The sequence below is a fragment of the Ornithorhynchus anatinus genome, chromosome 9 (assembly GCF_004115215.2).
Source record: "Ornithorhynchus anatinus isolate Pmale09 chromosome 9, mOrnAna1.pri.v4, whole genome shotgun sequence".
In the NCBI taxonomy this organism is placed as follows: domain Eukaryota; kingdom Metazoa; phylum Chordata; class Mammalia; order Monotremata; family Ornithorhynchidae; genus Ornithorhynchus; species Ornithorhynchus anatinus.
Genome location: NC_041736.1, coordinates 14484258 through 14502229, shown reverse-complemented (window position 1 = coordinate 14502229; position 17972 = coordinate 14484258). Strand labels below are relative to the sequence as shown.

The 17972-nt window shown below is 39.2% G+C and overlaps 1 protein-coding gene across 2 annotated transcripts in view; it reads right to left on the bottom strand.

Annotated features, from left to right (window-relative positions):
* XIRP2 (xin actin binding repeat containing 2) overlaps window positions 1–17972 on the bottom strand; it is a 178802-nt gene that overhangs the window by 24529 nt on the left and 136301 nt on the right. For both annotated transcript variants that reach the window (XM_029072564.1, XM_029072562.1), the window contains exons 4-5: window positions 15948–16111; window positions 13043–13174 (exon numbers count right to left, since the gene is read on the bottom strand). In XM_029072564.1, the coding sequence (XP_028928397.1) occupies window positions 13043–13174; window positions 15948–16111 (296 nt within the window). The remainder of the gene's footprint in view (window positions 1–13042; window positions 13175–15947; window positions 16112–17972) is intronic.

Here is a 17972-nt window from a genome sequence, read left to right as displayed (position 1 = left end):
GTCTACAATCCACAGTCTATTGAGTTCATAGCAAACAAAACAGTCCGAATAAGAGTTATCTTCTTGGTATTTTCAAAACTAAAATGACTATTCATTGAGACTCAATGGTAATCAAACTCTAGGATCTGTTCCCTATTCGAAAAGTGGAATTTAGACAGAGATTTTATTTATGAAATCTAGAATTTAAGCTCCTTGTCAGTGGGGAACATGTCTATCAACTCTGTCATATTGTACTTTGTCAGACACTTTATAGCGTTCTCAACACAGTAAGCATTAAGTACCATTGATTGATATTTATATATCTGTCCTTCTGGTTAGAAGAGTGTGTTACAGTCAAGGAGATCCTATCAGGTTTGGTGAATAAGACTCATGCTTGGGTTGATTGACATCCTTTGAGGATTGCATGCATGTAGAGATTGCCCTTTGCTGCAATGTTGTATTTGTTAACCACAGATCTGATGCTTTTTGTTACTAAGAGAAAGGCATCTTGGATGCAACCAAATCTAAGTAGTGGCACCTTCCTGATTATATCACCCTCCCACAGTGAAACCTGAAGGATACTCACATTGTGCTGCTTTGTTAGATGCCAAATGTTGACCTCATCATTTCCTATTATGCTCGAAACTTTCATTAATGATAAAGTCAATGTACCACATAGAGACAGCCAAAGCACATTGGCAGCTAACTGTCAAATGCCTGGAGAATGAAAATATATGCAAGATACTGCAAAACAACTCCATTACGGCCAAGAACCCCACTTCAACCAATGTGACCATGGATCGAGTGTCTCTATTCACCAGGCTGCCTTTGAGGCTATAGATTCTTTGAGGAAAAACACACCAGGACTGGTTTATTGAATGTGACTCTGAAAACAGGGAACTACTTGAAGTGAAACCAGCAAAGCATCAACAATAATCATCTAAGAAGAGTACAATGTAACAGAATTGGGAGACACGTTCCCTGCCCACAACGAGCTGTTCTGAAAAGATACTGCTCCACAGTATCAGGACTGCTATGGCAGAATTGGAGAGAACCTTGTCAGCTGTATGTCCCAGCTTCAGTGGAGTAAGGCAAGGCTGTGTACTAGGATCAATTCTTGTTCAAACTATTCTCTGCAACCAGGAATAGGGAAACTACTGTCAGGAAATGGTTCCCATCCATTCAATCAATAGTACGGTGCTCTACACAGAGTACATACTCAATAAACACTAAGTGCTCATTCATTCATTCCATAAGGTTTACTGAATTATGATCCTCTGGGAAACCCTTTCATTCCCAACAGGCCAAGAACATCATCAAGTCCCTGTGCACTCCTACAAGACCTCTGACATGCCAACTACTGCGCTTTTGAAACACCCACACTGGACGTCAGGCTTCTTAAACAGGACAGTGCTATAGATTGATTTCAGTCTGAGAGAACCACAGTTATGTGCCTGTCTGCACAAGATAAATACTAGAGATGGGCAAAGATTTCCATCAACAACGTTGTCACTATATTCTATATCTTGGGTAGCACAATTAATAATATCATTTTTAAAAGATTAAAAAAAAGGCTGGCCTGCCACTTTTCCATTTGTCTGTAATGTGAATATAACCAACACTGACCATTTAGCATAGCCCAAATGTCAATGAATGTCAGAATCGGACAGTATTCAGCAGACACTACAGCAGAAATAATGGAATTGAAAATATAACACTGCATTTTTGAGAAATATTTGGGATTTAACTAGATTTTGAGATCTATATCCAAACTGAAAGATTTTCTGTGTTGTACCAGCTGTGATTCAGTGACCTTGAGCATGTTTTCTCCTATCTAAGTATATAATCATATTTTCCATGAAAGTGCAGTTCCATTAGGTATAAATAGGATTTTATGGTCGTGCACTAGTTATTTAATCTAAATTTAAAGACTGTTCCATATATTCTGAGGGATTTTATTTCCTGTGAACATGAGCTCTTTTGCTGACAGTTTGTGGCACAAGCCTTAACAATGTTGCTCGTGGAATGAGGACAGAGTTGTTGAGGCAGATTTTAAAAGTAAGGCCATCATTGAAACTATCAATGAAGTTTTGTGATGAATACAGGGCAAAAGGGTAAAGTAAACTGGAAAACATCTAGCATGGAACAAAAAAATCCAGAATGGATTCACTAAACATTCCACCTTCAGGAATTGATGCCACAGTATATTGCCTCCCAAACTCAATCATTTATAGGATGCTTCTTTCCCCTTCACACTATAGCAGGGTAGATACAAGGTAATCAGGTTGGAAACAGTCTATGTCCCTTGTGGGGCTCACAGTCTTAATCTCCATTGTACAGACGAAGAAATTTAGGCACAGAGAAGTGAAATGACTTGCTCAAGTTCACACAGTAGACAAAGACAGAGCCGGGATTAGAATCCAGGTCATTTTGACTCTCATGTTCATGCTCTATATGCCAGATCACGCTGCCCCTCTAAAACATTCCTCCCAAAATGACTAATGTATCATAAGGAGTAAATGTAGGCAACGACAGAAATGGGCTCACTACTCTACTTGCACAACTAAGATTGACAGATGCAAATGTACTGCTTAGTAAATAACTCTCTGGGTTTCTGGGTTCTGGAGGGCTTTCATTACTATACCCTGATCTGGACCCTTGAAATATCTGGATCCCACAGTGTAAGATAAGACACAGTGCCAATGTGAATAGGTTTTCATCCTTAACCGTTCATTGGTTCTGCTTTACTGGATTCAAATAATGCCTTCAAAATCTCAAAGGGCCTGCAAGTGAATGATCATTTACCCTCTCTTAAAACTTTTAGGGAATTATCTAGAAATATATTTCCAAATCTTAAAATCCATTTAAAACTGAATAAAAACAGACTGAATTTAAGAGAAATGTTAAAATCATTTTAACTAAATGGAAGTCCGCAAGCAGAACTCCCAGAGACAACAGAGTTGGCAGGTGTGACCCAACCCACAACAAACTTACATAATAGAGGGAGAGATAGATATTAATATAAACAATTTGCAAGATGTAATTTATAGATGTGTACCTAAGAGCTGTGGGATTAAGGGTGGGGCAAATATCAAATGCCCAAAGGTCACAGATACAAGTGCACAGATGCAGAAGAGAGAGAGAGAGCCGGGGAAAAGAGGGATTAATTGGGAAGGCCTCTGACTTTGTCAAGCTATCTGTGCCAACTTTTATGGAGTTGGGGCCAGCTGTGCCTGGCAGAAGTGGATACAGGGTGGAATTAAAGCAGCTAGCAACAGGTCCCCCTATTGGACAACAAGCAGAGTGTGAAGGGGAAAGAAGCATCCTATAAATGATTGAGTTTGGGATGGGAAGTAGGACTATACTTGAACTCAGGGAACGAAGGATGTCTTTGAATATGTGTGTGGAGATTTAGCAAATGGTCCCAGCATAGGACTGGAGATCATTCAGTATGTATTCAGATCCTGCTCTTGACCTCATGACTTCATCTGTTTTGCCCAAATTGGCTTTAAAGCCACTGCAGATATGCACACTGAATTCATCTGGATGCATTTGTCTTTCTATCTGTAACAACATGGTTTTTCCTTCTGGTCTCCCTATTTCATTTCCCCGGTTTGATTTTTAGCCCCTTGAGGATGGGGACCACACTCTCTGCTTCTGGCCTACTCTCCCAATCACTAACTATGGTGCTCTGCATATGCTAATCATGCTCATGGGGGCGATGAGGATGAGAGTTTTTGAAAAATTGACAATCAGATGCCAACTTCATAAATTTTATTATAGGAGTGCCTATTACCTGAAAACTAACCTTTTCTATAAGAAGCTTAGGTGCTTCTAAATTTGGAGACTCGAGGGAACTGTTGTCTAATTAGTAACAGCTTATTAATTATTTCCTTTTAATTGGATTTTTAGAAAAAAACACACCATGTTTCTCATACATCTATTTAGAACAGATTAATCAGAAATTAGTTTATCTCCTGAAGGTTTATGAAAAGATAGACAAATATACTTAAACTTTAATCCTTTCATCTGTTCAGAAGGGATTTGTATCAGTATAAATGCCACTCATGTTGGTCCCAGAATTAATGTGACATAGGTGTGAATGCAATAGGAGTCACACCTACTTGCAAGAGACTCATCTCCCTTCACGCTCAGAGCATTTAAAACAGGAAAAAATTCCATATCCACATATAAAAATCACAGCTTCCAGCTCCTCCCACCTCCCCACCCCCCCATGAGTTCCCTCTATCTCTTTTCCCTCCACATTGCCAGGATTACATGCTGTGTCCCATGCTGGTCACCCAGTGAAATATTACTGGAGTGACAAACTTCTATGCCAGTTATGAGTTTCACCAGCCACACAAAAAGGACAGAAGAGACAGTGACAGAAAAGATCTTGGGGTGAGGCTGAATGAAGAAGTCTAGTGACTAAATACAGAACAATACAGAAGTGATTCAAAGAGTGTAAATTTGAGTGTAAAATTATAGAACTATGCCAGCAGTAGGGAAGTCAAATGGATAATTAGATCACCACTCCCTAACCTCTCCAAACAGAGACTTTTTGGGAAAACACTTACTCTAAGTTAATGTGTATCATTCTCTTGATTCTATTTTCCAAATTTTTTTGTTCCATTCATTCATTTCTCCATCTCTATTCCATAAGTTCTGACAGGATATTGGAAAACATCACCATCACCATTACTACCTTCATACATTTCCTGAGCTACCTCGGGTGCCTGGCCATAGCAAGACTACTTTGGGAACCAGATCTTTCAAAAGGAGAACTTTGAAGTGGTCTTTTTTTTTTTACAGTGTAATCTCAATTAACATCATTTTAAGGCCACCTGAATAAGGGAAGTGTCAGTTGACTCATGAATGCTGTTGAGCTATTGCTTCTGTTGAAGCCTAAAAGTGAAAAGCAGAAGGTTGATCCAAAAGAGAAAATACTGCCCTTTCCTCGGGAGCAAATCCCACTGCCAGCCAAGGAAGGTTCTATAAGGGGTATGATGGTCAAATATTCAAGAAAAGGAGGGAGAATAACTATAATGTAGCCATTACTGTAGATATGTATAACTCACCCTGTACTGCGGGAAAGTGGGAAAACTAGTGGCAAGTGATGGATTACCCAGCAGCGTTTATTGCTATAGCCACTTGTTGGAAGCTAGTGCCAAAGAGAAAGGTCCCAGAGTCGTGAGGGAAATTGCTATCACTGCTAACATTTCCATAACTCAGCAAGTGTAGAGGGGAACCCCCCAAAAACTAGCTTTACTTGGCACTGTTCAGGTTCACATGGGCTGGAAAGGAAAGCTGGAATCTGAACAAAACTGCCCTGTTTTACTGAGAACACAGGTTTCCACCAAAGATGTTTATAAAGAGGAACATCACAAAACAGACCATTTCTGTGAACTGGGGTTCTAATTAACGGGGTTCTAATTAACGATATTTCACTGGGTGACCAGCATGGGACACAGCATGTAATCCTGGCAATGTGGAGGGAAAAGAGATAGAGGGAACTCATGGGGGGTGGGGAGGTGGGAGGAGCTGGAAGCTGTGATTTTTAAATGTGGATATGGAATTTTTTCCTGTTTTAAATTACTAAATCACTGGTGTAAAAAACACTCACCATCCCTAGAATTATGTGCCTTGTCTTTTCTATTGCCTCAGGTAAAGATATCAGGTTGGGGTTGGTATACATGTTGTTTTAACCTGTAAAGCTTATTTGTAACCTTTGGGGCAGCACAACCTATATTTCTGCTGAAAGTTTTACAGAGCCCTCTCTTTAAGTGCAGGGTCCTCTCACACCATTATACACAGAGCTTCTGCTCTGAAATGGAAGGACAGAAGGAGATTGGGCCGGGGAGGGTTGACCTAATCAAGTCTCCTGAGGCACCAAAAGCAGCCAGGCACAGAGGCCATGGTATCAATGAAATGGGCAATTACGAACAGGATGGGGTTACACTGGGAAGCCAATGCAGACAACCAGTGAATTGCAAAGAAGGCTGTGGAACAGTTGGTGAACAGCTGAGCTGAAGAAGAGAAACAGAAACAATTACCGTAAAAGAAAAAGTGTGAGCTGAATACCTTTTATCTATAGACCTATGATCTAGTAATCAAAGTTGTTTGAGTTTATCTAGCATTTTTTAACAACTCCCCAGCCTTTGCGATTCAGAAGTCACATTACTGGCTTGCAGAAACAAGATGTAGATACTATTTCCCCCAGACTCAGATTTTCCTCTTAGAATACTGCAAAAGAAAAATAATAATGATAATGATTATAATAACAATAATGATAATTATGGCATTTGTTAAGTGCTTACTAAGTGCTAGGCACTGTTCTAAGTGCTGGGATGGGTACAAGATAATCGGTTTGGACACAGTCCCTGTCCCACGATAGTGCTCACAATCTTAATTCCCATTTTTTATAGATGAGGGAACTGAGGCACAAAGGTTAAATGACTTGCCCAAAGTCACACGGCAGACTAGACTAATTAGACTGTGAATTCCATGTGGGCCAGGAACTTTGTCCAAACTGATCATCTTGACTCTACCCCAGGGTTTAGCACAGTACTAAGAAAAATTATAATATAAATGATAATAAAAATGCATTCTCTCTGTTGTTGTCCCAACATTTTACAAAAACTACCTCACTAACACAGGAAATTTAATATGGAAGAGAAAATTCAATTTTCCTCTCTTCCCACCTAATTTGAGTATTGCCACCTTCCTCCTGGGACTGTCACAGTTCATGTATTAACCCCGACATTTTCCTTTCGGAGGATACCATAATGTACTTTTCATAGTGTGCCAGAATGGCCCCAATTAAAACAGTGCTCTCAAATCCAACTACTATACTCGTTGTCTAACTCTGCCCCCAAATGTTCACCTTTTATTCATTTTATTGTTCAAAAGCTTCCAACCAAGGCAAGCAGTCTTCTGCATGTTCGCACTGGAGGGTCCTTCCTTCCTTCTAACATTTCACATAGCTACACTACAGTACTGGAGTGATCCTCCCTGGAAGGTGACCTTCAAATCACTCCATTTATAAAATCTCCAAGTCATGTTTCTCTAATAAGTACCCTAGAAGAGCATGAGAAAGGGGAACATGAATGCACCTTTCATTTCCAAGGCAGCTTCCCCAGAAAAAAAGAGTTGGGAAAATAAAGAAGCACTAGGAAAGCTCAAGATGTTATCATACACCCATCATATAAACCAAACTATGGACAATGTGGCTGGCTCACAAAGGAGAGTGGAATGGCAAACAATTCAGATGGAGTTGAATTGTGCAAACCTTTTTTTTTATAAATGTGAGGACCAAATGCATCTGATGAAGCCATTTTGCCAAGCTATAAACATTGCTTCGGGAACCAAACACACACACACAAAATTCTTATCAAATTATTTACTGACATTATCTCAATACTACTACCTCCTTGTTCTTGGAGCTCTGGATGGGATTGCATCTAATTGAAACATTGAAAATTCAAGTCCCTGAGCCCCTCCTCCTTCTCCTGCCCTATCTGCCTGGGGCACTACCATGTGCCAGTAGAGATCTGGGTTAGCTCTAATGCACCATCGGAGCCAGATGCAGAGATCTGTGACTATGTGGGGAATCTGACATTAAAAAAGAAAGGTAACTTGAAAAGTGATTACACATTGATTGCCTGGCTATATGGAACACAAGGCAGATAGGACTATAGGCTAAGTAGGCTTAGTAGGCTAAGAAAAAGCAAAAAAAAAAAAATTTACAGGTCACCTTTAAATATCCCGAAACAAACCAATGTCTGATTAAATCTGCCACGAGATGTCAGAATAATGTCTTATTGACCTAAAATCCTCTGAGGATCGTACCAAATCTGCATCATCATACTGAGTGCTAATGTTTGTATTAGGATTTTCATAGCAGCAAATCCATGTATTAAAACACATATTATACTTTCAGGCTGCTGCCTACTGACTCCACATCAGAGATGGCAGCAGGGAGCAAAGGCCAGGAACAACTTGTGCTCCTGATGTGGATTCATTATGCATTCTCCACCTGAAGGAAACCACCTAACTAGTGCAATATACTAAAATGTCTGATTATTTCCCCAGACTTCGGGAGGTTAATCTGCTCTTTCCTGCCTTGCCACCACAAAAGAAACCAGGGGGAAAGGTCTCGTCAAACCCTTAAAAATAAATCATTCGTGAACTGCTTCTTGTTTGTGCAAGGATATGAGGAAAATAAGGGTGAAGAAATGCAATTGAAAAAGCTAGAAGGTGAAACAAGTGTCAGTTTGCATAGTGTCTACTAACTATTATACTCCCGTGGGCTTAGACTGTGTCCAACCTGATTACCTTGGATCTACCCCAGCACTTAGAACAGTGCTCGACACAGAGTAAGCACTTAACAAATAACCATAGCTATTATTACAGTGCTCTGGACAGAGAAAGCACTCAGTAAATACTTCTCATTGATAATGGATCACATAGGAGCATTTATTTTCTACACGCCAGGCGACAACACATTAGGTATAAATGAAACCGCGATGGGGTGGCAGTTGCAGGATAAATCTAGTAAAGACTTCTAGAGATCTTCAACTCCAGCTAGGCCAGAATGAAGATTAGGCCAGTGTTTGCCTGACTGAAGATAAATGACTATAACATTTCAATTCTAATTCAGTTCTTTAAGATCTCCAAAGATGGTGATCCCACAATTTCCCTTGGTAGCCTTTCCAGTACTTATCAACCTGCAAAGAGTTTTTCCTTATGGCCAATCAAAGTCTCCTGCTTTAATTTCACATCTACTTGTTCTGAGAACCATTTTGGACATGAAGAACTACTGGCCAGAATGCTCATAAAAACCCATCAGGTACTATGAGGCAGCTATTAAGTCCTCCTTAGCAGTCTTTTTTCCAGACTAAATCATTTCAATTCCTTTTCTCTTTCTTCCTGGCACCTCCGTGGCATTCCCTTGTCTCAGTATATCACATTTGCCCTCCAAATCAGCTATTATTTAGCAAAGTATATTTTAAACAGTGGAGTACCTGGACCGTCAATGTTCAGACTCAACAAATGCTTACCTAAACTTCTTCCCCCAAATTCAGTCCAGTTTCAACTCCCCCAAACAGTTCCTGTCAGAGTCCTTTCCTAATATACCACTTATGCCAGAATCAATCAGTGCCTACTGTATATAGACAATTGTACTAAGCTCTTGGGAGACAGTAGGTATGTTCCTGGTCCTCAAGGAGCTTCCCAGGCAAGGTATTGAGTCAGGTGTGAAGACAAGGTGAGATAGGAAGCTTTAGATGAAGATTCTTACATATCTAGAAACAAAAGATTTGGGTGAAAATCTGTTCCTACAGTCTTGTTTATTTTTTGCCACATTTAATCAAACTATTACTTACAGCTTCTTGGAGCACTTAAATAGGTCATGTTAAAGGGGGTTAAGGAGTATCCCACCAGTGGACTTTGTAATGAGTGTACAAAGAACAGGGTTAAGAAGTTGGTCCCTGTGAACTTTCTGTTTTGATTAATTTCTGGGATGAATTTTAAAATTTCATGGGGGCGGTTGCAAAGCAGTTTAACCCTTCTGTAAGCTTCAGGATCCTTTACCTTTCTAGAGTCGTTAAGCCCATTGTTGATCTTCCTGACAAATGTTTATGAAATAGATAACTAATTACACTGAAAACATCTTACTTTAGTGCATTAAAAAGGAAAGAGGCAGATTGGATTTAATTATGATATCTTATGAAATGGTTAGTAATTGTGACATTAAATATTGTCAGAAATCCAACAAAAATGTTCTTGCTTTTAGCTCTAATTAAATCTGACTTAGAAATTAATATTAATTACTATATGTCAACAAAATAAATGTTTCCCTTTTCCGATATCATGAATAAATTACTTATTAAAGGAATTGAAAGTATTAAATGTCCAGGCAGGCATAAGTAAACTTGGCAAAAAAGTCACATTGAAATTTTTCAGCAACAGAAGAGACAATCAAGTAAGAGCTTAACAAATACCATCATTATTATTATCATCATTATAATCCTTATGAAAAGCTAGTTCAGATAGGGAAGAAATCTCCAAATGTTTTCATTACCGAATACTTTGCCTGCATTCCATCGCCATAAAGCATGATGTCACAGAACAGCATTAACAATGCCTTGGGTGTGGGGGAGGATAAAATGGAGGTCATATCTAAGGTCGCTGAGAAATCTCGGTATTGAGCATAGTCTAGCGGAAACAGCACAGCTCTGGGAAACAGGATCCTGGCTTACGGGGCAAGTTCAGGCTGTTGCTGGCTAACGTGGGGAAGGAATTGCACTTTGCTGACCCATGACCTCATTGAACTCTTTGCCCCAGTGAGAATACAACTGGCAGGGACAAGAGAATGCCAGTGGCATGACACAAGTCATGGCGTGGTGGATAAAGCACAGGCCTACAGTCAGAAGGTCATGGGTTCTTATGCCAGCTCTGCCACTTGTCTGCTGTGTGGCCTTGGGCAAGTCACTTCACTTCTCTGTGCCTCAATTCCCTCTTCTGCAAAATGGGGATTAAGACTGTGAGCCTTATGTAGGACAGGGACTGTGTCCAACCCGATTTGCTCACCTTAGCGCTTAGTACAGTGCCTGGCACATAGTAAGCACTTGAAAAATACCACAATTATTATTGTTATTACTGTTCTTTCTCTCATGGGTGTGGCCCAGAAGTCACAGGATTTACACTCATCCATTGTTCTGAAGGGAGGATCAATCAAGGAATGTATTTGGTACCCGTGCACCCTATGAAGCCTAGCTTCTTGCTGCCTCAGTAGGTGTAATTAGTGAGACTAGGTAAGGATATTCGAAAAGAGGCTGTGTGATGAACTGAAATAAAGCACTCAGAAGCAGGAAAGGTAGAATAAATATAATAATAATAATGATAATTATGGTATTTGTTAAGCACTTTCTATGTGCCAGACTCTATATTAAACACTGGGATAGATATAAGATAATCAGGTTGGACACAATCCCTGTCCCATATAGGCCTCACAGTATTAATCCTCATTCATGTTACAGATGAGGTAACTGAGGCACAAAAAAGTTAAGTGACTTGCCGGAGGTCATACAGCAGACAGGTGGCAGAACTAGGAATAGAATCCAGGTCCTTCTGACTCCCAGGCTTGTCTTCTATCCACTAGGTCATGCTGCTTCTCAAGTCTGTTCCAGGCAGGAAGTGTGTCCTTGTGGAAAGTGTATATGACTAGATTTGAGAGCAGAAGACCTGAGTTCAAGTCCCAGCTCTGCTCCTGACCTACTGTGTGATCTTGGGCAAGTCACTTAGCCTCTCTGGGCCCCCATTTCCTCAATCAATCCATCAATTAATGGTATTTATTGAGCACTTACTATGTGAAGTTCACTGTACTAAGCGCTTGGGAGAATACAATATAATAGAACTAGCAGACACATTCCCTGCCCATAATGAGTTTATAGTCTAGAAGATCTGTAAAACTGGTTTCGAGGGTGGTATAATAATAATAGAGATGGCATTTGTTAAGCGCTTACTATGTGCAAAGAATACTGCTCTAAGCGCTGGGGAGGATACAAGGTAATCAGGTTGTCCCACGTGGGGCTCACAGTCTTAATCCCCATTTTACAGAGGAGGGAACTGAGGCACAGAGAAGTTAAGGGATTTGCCCAAAGGCACACAGCTGACAAGCGGCAGAGCCTGGATTTGAATCCAATACCTCTGACTCCCAAGCCCATGCTCTTTCCACTGAGTCACGCTGCTTAAGTAGTGGACTACTAGGAAACGACTACAGCAGACAGAACAACCTTGTATGTCTTCGGGAAAGATGTGGAAAATCAAGATGGAAATTTTAAAACAGTGATAGGGTCTGCACAAGACAATCGCATCAGTGTTGCAAAGTACAATCTTAAGTGAGCACAGTGCGGAATGGAATATGTCATATGTATTTTCCCGTAAAACTAGGTAGGTTGACAGGATTTCAACATTACTGGTGTCAGCACTGTATACAAAGGAAACAGCTGCACACATATTTATATTTGCATTTTGCCTTTATGTTCAACATATTTTGGTGTAATTCAGTAGGTATTACACCTGCATATCCAAAGGTAAAAAAATTAGAATTTTTACTTGACGCTATTGAATTCCAATGTAACCGAAAGAATGAGAGCACACTACAACATATAATAGAATGTCCTTAATTTAACAGAGAGCATGTTCCCACCTTTAAAATGACGCTTATTTCATGACAACCAAGTTTCAGACATTTTATGTGACTGTTTTCCAGACAAAAAGTATTAGTCTAAGTGCAGCTGTTTACTCTGCAATTACTATTTTTCAGCATTGACTTTAGATTGTGTGATGAGTTGTATTATGCAAACCTTAACAAATTCCAATATCATTATCTCCTGCAACAATTCTTCATGATATATGATAATGAAGTAATGAAATGCAAATCTTTTATCTAAATCAACATTTGGAAACTGCATTATGCGTTTTAATGGTGCATCTGCATTCTGCCATGCAATTTTTGATCTGTTCATAGAATCTGATTTAATTTAACACAAAGAAAAGCAGCAACTCCCTTTTAAACAGAATGGCTTAACATTGCTTCAAATAAGATATACAAACTACTGGAAGATGCCTTATGATGAATCACAATCCCGAAACCTTGACTTAATATGAATGAACCTTTGCCTGAGCACTTTCTTTTCTGATAATATTTCAGTGGGTTTAGACCTGTATTCTAATGTTAAGTTTTAAAGATGATGGCTACAATGGGAGGAAAAATACATTGCTATGGTTCTATGGAAACAGAGTAACCAGAGTAAGTCTTCTTTTTAATGGATGGTTATTTGATTTAGCTCAGAATACAGTGTCATAGCCACTGTTAATGAACTCCTAAAATCAACTCAAATTAACCCATCAAAAGCAGAAGTAAAAAATATTTTTCTAATATAATAAATGAAGAGAAATTGAATCTGCTTTAGCAAACCTGTAATGGATAAAGAGGGAAAATGAAAGCATTTCAACCCACAAATAGTTATCAGATTTCACTGCCTACATTTATTATTACCTGATCAGATTTGTGTTGGTACTGGTACTGAGAAAAAGTGTTCTGGGAAGCAGTTATTTCCTCTTTCTCAAATTGTTTCTTGACACTGGCTAAGCCACCAGGAACTGTGCAGGTCTCTGATTCCTCTGTTGCCTATGGGGGAAGAAAAAAGGAAAAGGAAATGAAAACCAGTCAACTCTATCAATTGCATTTATTGACTGCTTACTGTGTGCTTTACTAAGCCCTTGAGAGAGAACAATATAACAGAGTTAGTAGACGTGTTCCCTGACTAAACTGAGCTTACAGTCTAGAGATGAGGAACACATGACTCTCGAACATTCTGTCACATTTTTTTGAGCAATGGATGATCAGTTTTTGATGAATTGGTTACCCCTTAACCCTTAGTCTTTGAGCCCCATGTGGGGAAGGGATTATATCTGATTGGACTATAAATGGTATCTATTCCAGTGCTAGCACAGTCCTTGGCACAAAGTGAGCACTGACAAATCTCACAGTTATTATTATTACCATTGATGGACTGGGCTCTGAAAAGAGAGAATGTACAGATGTTACATAGAACATCAAAAGTCTCTTTATTAAGTTTTCTCTTGGATTAAAATTTTGATGAGTGGACAAAACAGGGCTTGAAATATTTAGTTGATTCTCCATGAGATAAATTTTGACATCTGGACATCATGAACAAACGCGGTCAAAGGATTCAGGTTCCTTGAGAGTAGCCAGTGTGCCCAGATCTGGGTGATTTGGAAATGATGAGCTACATCCAAATTTGGAACAAATGAGTTTAGCCACTGGTCACAGAGGAGCACTTGCAGTAAAGATTACATGGTTATTGTAGTTTGAGTTAGCGTTACAGTGACCCAATTTAAGCAAGCTAAGGGGTTTACAAGACCTGATCAAGGGTGAGAAGTATAAGTAAAATATTTCCGGAAATACATTCTTCCTATTAATAATAATGATAATTGTAATTTTTTAAGTGCTGGAGTAGATACAAGGTAATCAGGTTGTCCCACGTGAGGCTCACAGACTTAATCTCCATTTTACAGATGAGGAAACTAAGGTGCAGAGAAGTAAAGCGACTTGCCCAAAGTCACACACTGCTACGTAGCGGGGCCGGGATTAGAACCCACGACCTCTGATTCCCTCTATCAGTTCTGGAGCGTGGAATGTGTCTATCAACCCTCTTGTCTTGTTGGATGAAGCAGCGTGGCTCAGTGGAAAGCGCACAGGCATAGGAGTCAGAGGTCATGGGTTCTAATCTTGCTCTGCCACTTGTCAGCTGTGTGACTTTGAACAAGTCACTTAACTTCTCTGTGCCTCAGTTCCCTCATCTGGAAAATGGGAATTAAGACTGCGAGCCCCACTTGGGGCAACCTGATGACCTTGTATTCCCCCGCCCAGTGCTTAGAACAGTGCTTTGCACATAGTAAGCGCTTAACAAATGCCATCATTATTATTATTATTTTCTCAAGTGCTTACAGAGTGCTCTGCACAGAGTAAGCACTCAATAAATATCATCCATTGATTGACTGTCTCACGTCTACTCATTTCAACTCTTCCCAAATAGGACCATTCTAGCCATAGGCACCTGTAGTATAGTCTGTCTACTAAACAAAATGTTAATTACTACTACATTTTGCCTTAAATTATAATTTTCATTTAAAGGCCCCACAGGAATTTTCAAATCTTACTAGGGTTAGCTCCTTTTAGCTTTCTCAAAGGTCTGCAATCACCAGCAGGGGGTTCTGTTTAAGCAGCCCTAATTAAAGGAAGGAATCCATACTGGATCCAATCTATTTGAATGGTTGTAGTCAGTAGGACTCAGATGGATTCATCCACTCATCAAGGATCCCACAGTTAAACTTCCTTTAAGGGGCAGGAAAGAGAGGTGATGCCATGTTCAGTGACAACTGTTAATGATTAGTTAAAAGAATATTGAGTTACCATTAAATTTTCAAAAATCACCAAGTTCCAAATATTGACCCACAGACAATTCCACATTAAAGAAATAGGGATATTTGTGGAATGAACGCTTCTAAAATTACAGAATTATAATTACAGAAGCAATCATTCCTTAATCCTTAATTTTAATGAAATAAAAAACACATCTATTTTGTTATTACTAATACAATACTCATTTCAAAACCCATATACCGAGCAGGCATAACATATGGAATCAAACATATTCTTTTGAAAGTGATTTTATTATCTGCTGGCTATAAAAATTGATGGTGGTTTGGAATCCTGTATTTTCTTATAATCATAATTGGTTTTGCTGAGTGACCACATTGCTAATCTTTCTCATTTCTCTGTTGATTAAGCTACTCGTAATGGATTTACTGCACGAAGAAAAGAAAGAAAAGAAAAAGAACTTCTCCTGCCAGAGAACAACAATGAACAAGGCAAAATAGTAATAAAGATGCAGTTTAGCCTCTCCTCCCCATTCCCCCTTCTCCCGCCCTCTGCTCTTCCCCCTTCTCCTCCCCACAGCACTTGTGTGTATTTGTATATATTATTTATTTGTCTATTTATTTTGTTAATGATGTGTATATATCTAAGAGTCTATTTATCTTGATGATATTGATGCCAGATTACTTGTTTTGTTTTGTTCGGTTTTGTTGTCTGTCTTTCCCGTTCAGACTGTGAACCCGTTGTTTGGCAGGGATAGCCTCTATCTGTTGCCGAACTGTACATTCCAAGTGCTTAGTACAGTGCTCTGCACCTAGTAAGCGCTCAATAAATACGATTGAATGAATGGATGAATGTTTTAAAGGAATTTTAACCCTTCCAACTAAGCGCTGGCAAAGCACTAGTACTGCTTGTGCCCAAGAGGATAGATTAAGTAGAAATTGTGAAGGAGGAAAAGGGAAAGTTCCATTCTGTTCTTAAATGGAAAGGAGTATCTTACATTAGCAGAGAAACTGCCACAGTCTCTCTTGGAAACAGCTGCTTGGTACCTGGCCATCCTTTCCTTCAGCGAGACAGCTTCCTGGAGATCCAATGGCAAACTCTCACTCCCGTTAGTGCCGTCTCCTGAGATGCCAATTCCAGACTTATTAGCGCCAACAGCAACTAAAAACAAATGCAAACATACAAATATGTGTCAGGTTTTTAAATAAAATGGCAGCGCTTTCCAAACAGGAAGCAAATTTATGATAATTGGTCTCAAAACCAGACTGAGGTATTTAACAACATTGCCTGTGCTTCCCAAGCACCTTGCTATTTTTCTTCAGGTTAGTACACCCAAATCAGAATGTTCCTACAGTACAATTTTATCAGTGATAAGTATGTCTTCTAAGGACTCATCCAAAGAGAAGATGACTGTGGAGCATTATAGGGAGGACTGGGAATCTGAGACAAGTCAGCTAACTTCTCTCTTGGCTTCAGTTTCCTTTTTTCCTAGTCCATAGGCTCTGAATAACTCAAAAATAATTTGGGCACAGAAAGTCAACTAGCCCCCACAGATTGCACAAAGATACCTTGGTTATATGATTTATGACAGCAAAGCATAAGGAAAGTTCTATGTAGGAACAAAATAATAATAATAATGGTATTGATAAGTGCTTATTATTTGTACATTATCAGGTTGGACCAATCCCTGTCCCACATGGGCCTCACAGTCCTAATTGCCATTTTACAGATGAGGTAACTCAGGCACAGAGAAGTTAAATGACTTGCCCAAGATCACACAGCAGATGAGTGGTAGAGCCAGGATTAGAACCCAAGTCCTCTGACTCCCAGTTCCATGCTCTTTTCACTAGGCAACAATGCTTCTAATCCCATAATGCTATTATTGTCTTCAAACTCTTATAATATATTCTCATAAATACTTAGAACAGTGTTCTGCACAGGGTAAGCAGTCAATAAATACCACTGATTGATTATTCTAAACATCGCTGCTGACTATACATGCCAAAATGAAAAGCTAAATATTTAATTTAAAATGCAGCTCAAGGACACTAACATAATGGGAAGGTCTTAAATTTTAAATTACCTTTAGAAATGTGGCTGTTTAAATAGTTCAGTTGTCTTATGCCTAATACTCATTGACACTGTAATTTGAAGTAAGAGTTCCAATTTCATTTTTTAGATGACAATCGAGAAACAAAAAGCAAGAAAGCTTTTTGTAAAAGCTCTTTACCCTGGACCCACACAATTACATTTTACACAAATGCCTGGCTTTTAAAAACTTGGAATAATGCTCTTGCGTAGTATGTCCCCAAAGAACAGTTTCCCACAAAGATTTCATTTCTCAGTCTATCAGAAGCTTCCTAAGAGGTCACATACCTTTTCTAAATATAGAACAGTTTAGATAAATAATTCTGAAAAATATGCTATTTTGCAAGATATAAAATGAAAATAAACCAGAAGCTCCCACACAAGAAGGCTGCAATTGTGCAGGGCCAAGTTATGCTCCACCACAATCATCCATTACTTTAATAACTCACCTTATATTTAAAACCTTGTTTCAGTAGGAAAAATCCCCTACTCCCGTTCAAATCAGATAAGCAGAGTTCCTCCTCAACCATCAGAACTCTCTGAAGTGCAGGAAAAAAAGATGACGTCTAATGTCTCTGAATGATGTCTGCACTACAGTACTGAGATCTTCTAAAAAAACCCTTCTGCCCTTATTCAAAATGGAAAAAGATCCAGGCCAGAAAGAACTTTACAACTTGAAGTTATTTATATGATAACTGTTGCTCGTGCTCCGCAAATTACTCATTAAAAACCCCAAAACAAGAGAGGTTTTCTCTTCCATTCGTCTTAAAAGCACACCAACAGCTTTGTGTTACGCCCACAAAGTTAACAGGTGGGTTACTTCTCAGAGTGTCAGTTCCTGCCATCTTTCACTCTTCAGTTCCTCTAGTTGAAACATACTTGATATGTTTAAAAACATTCATGGGAAGGAGGACATCCCCTTAACCACACACCT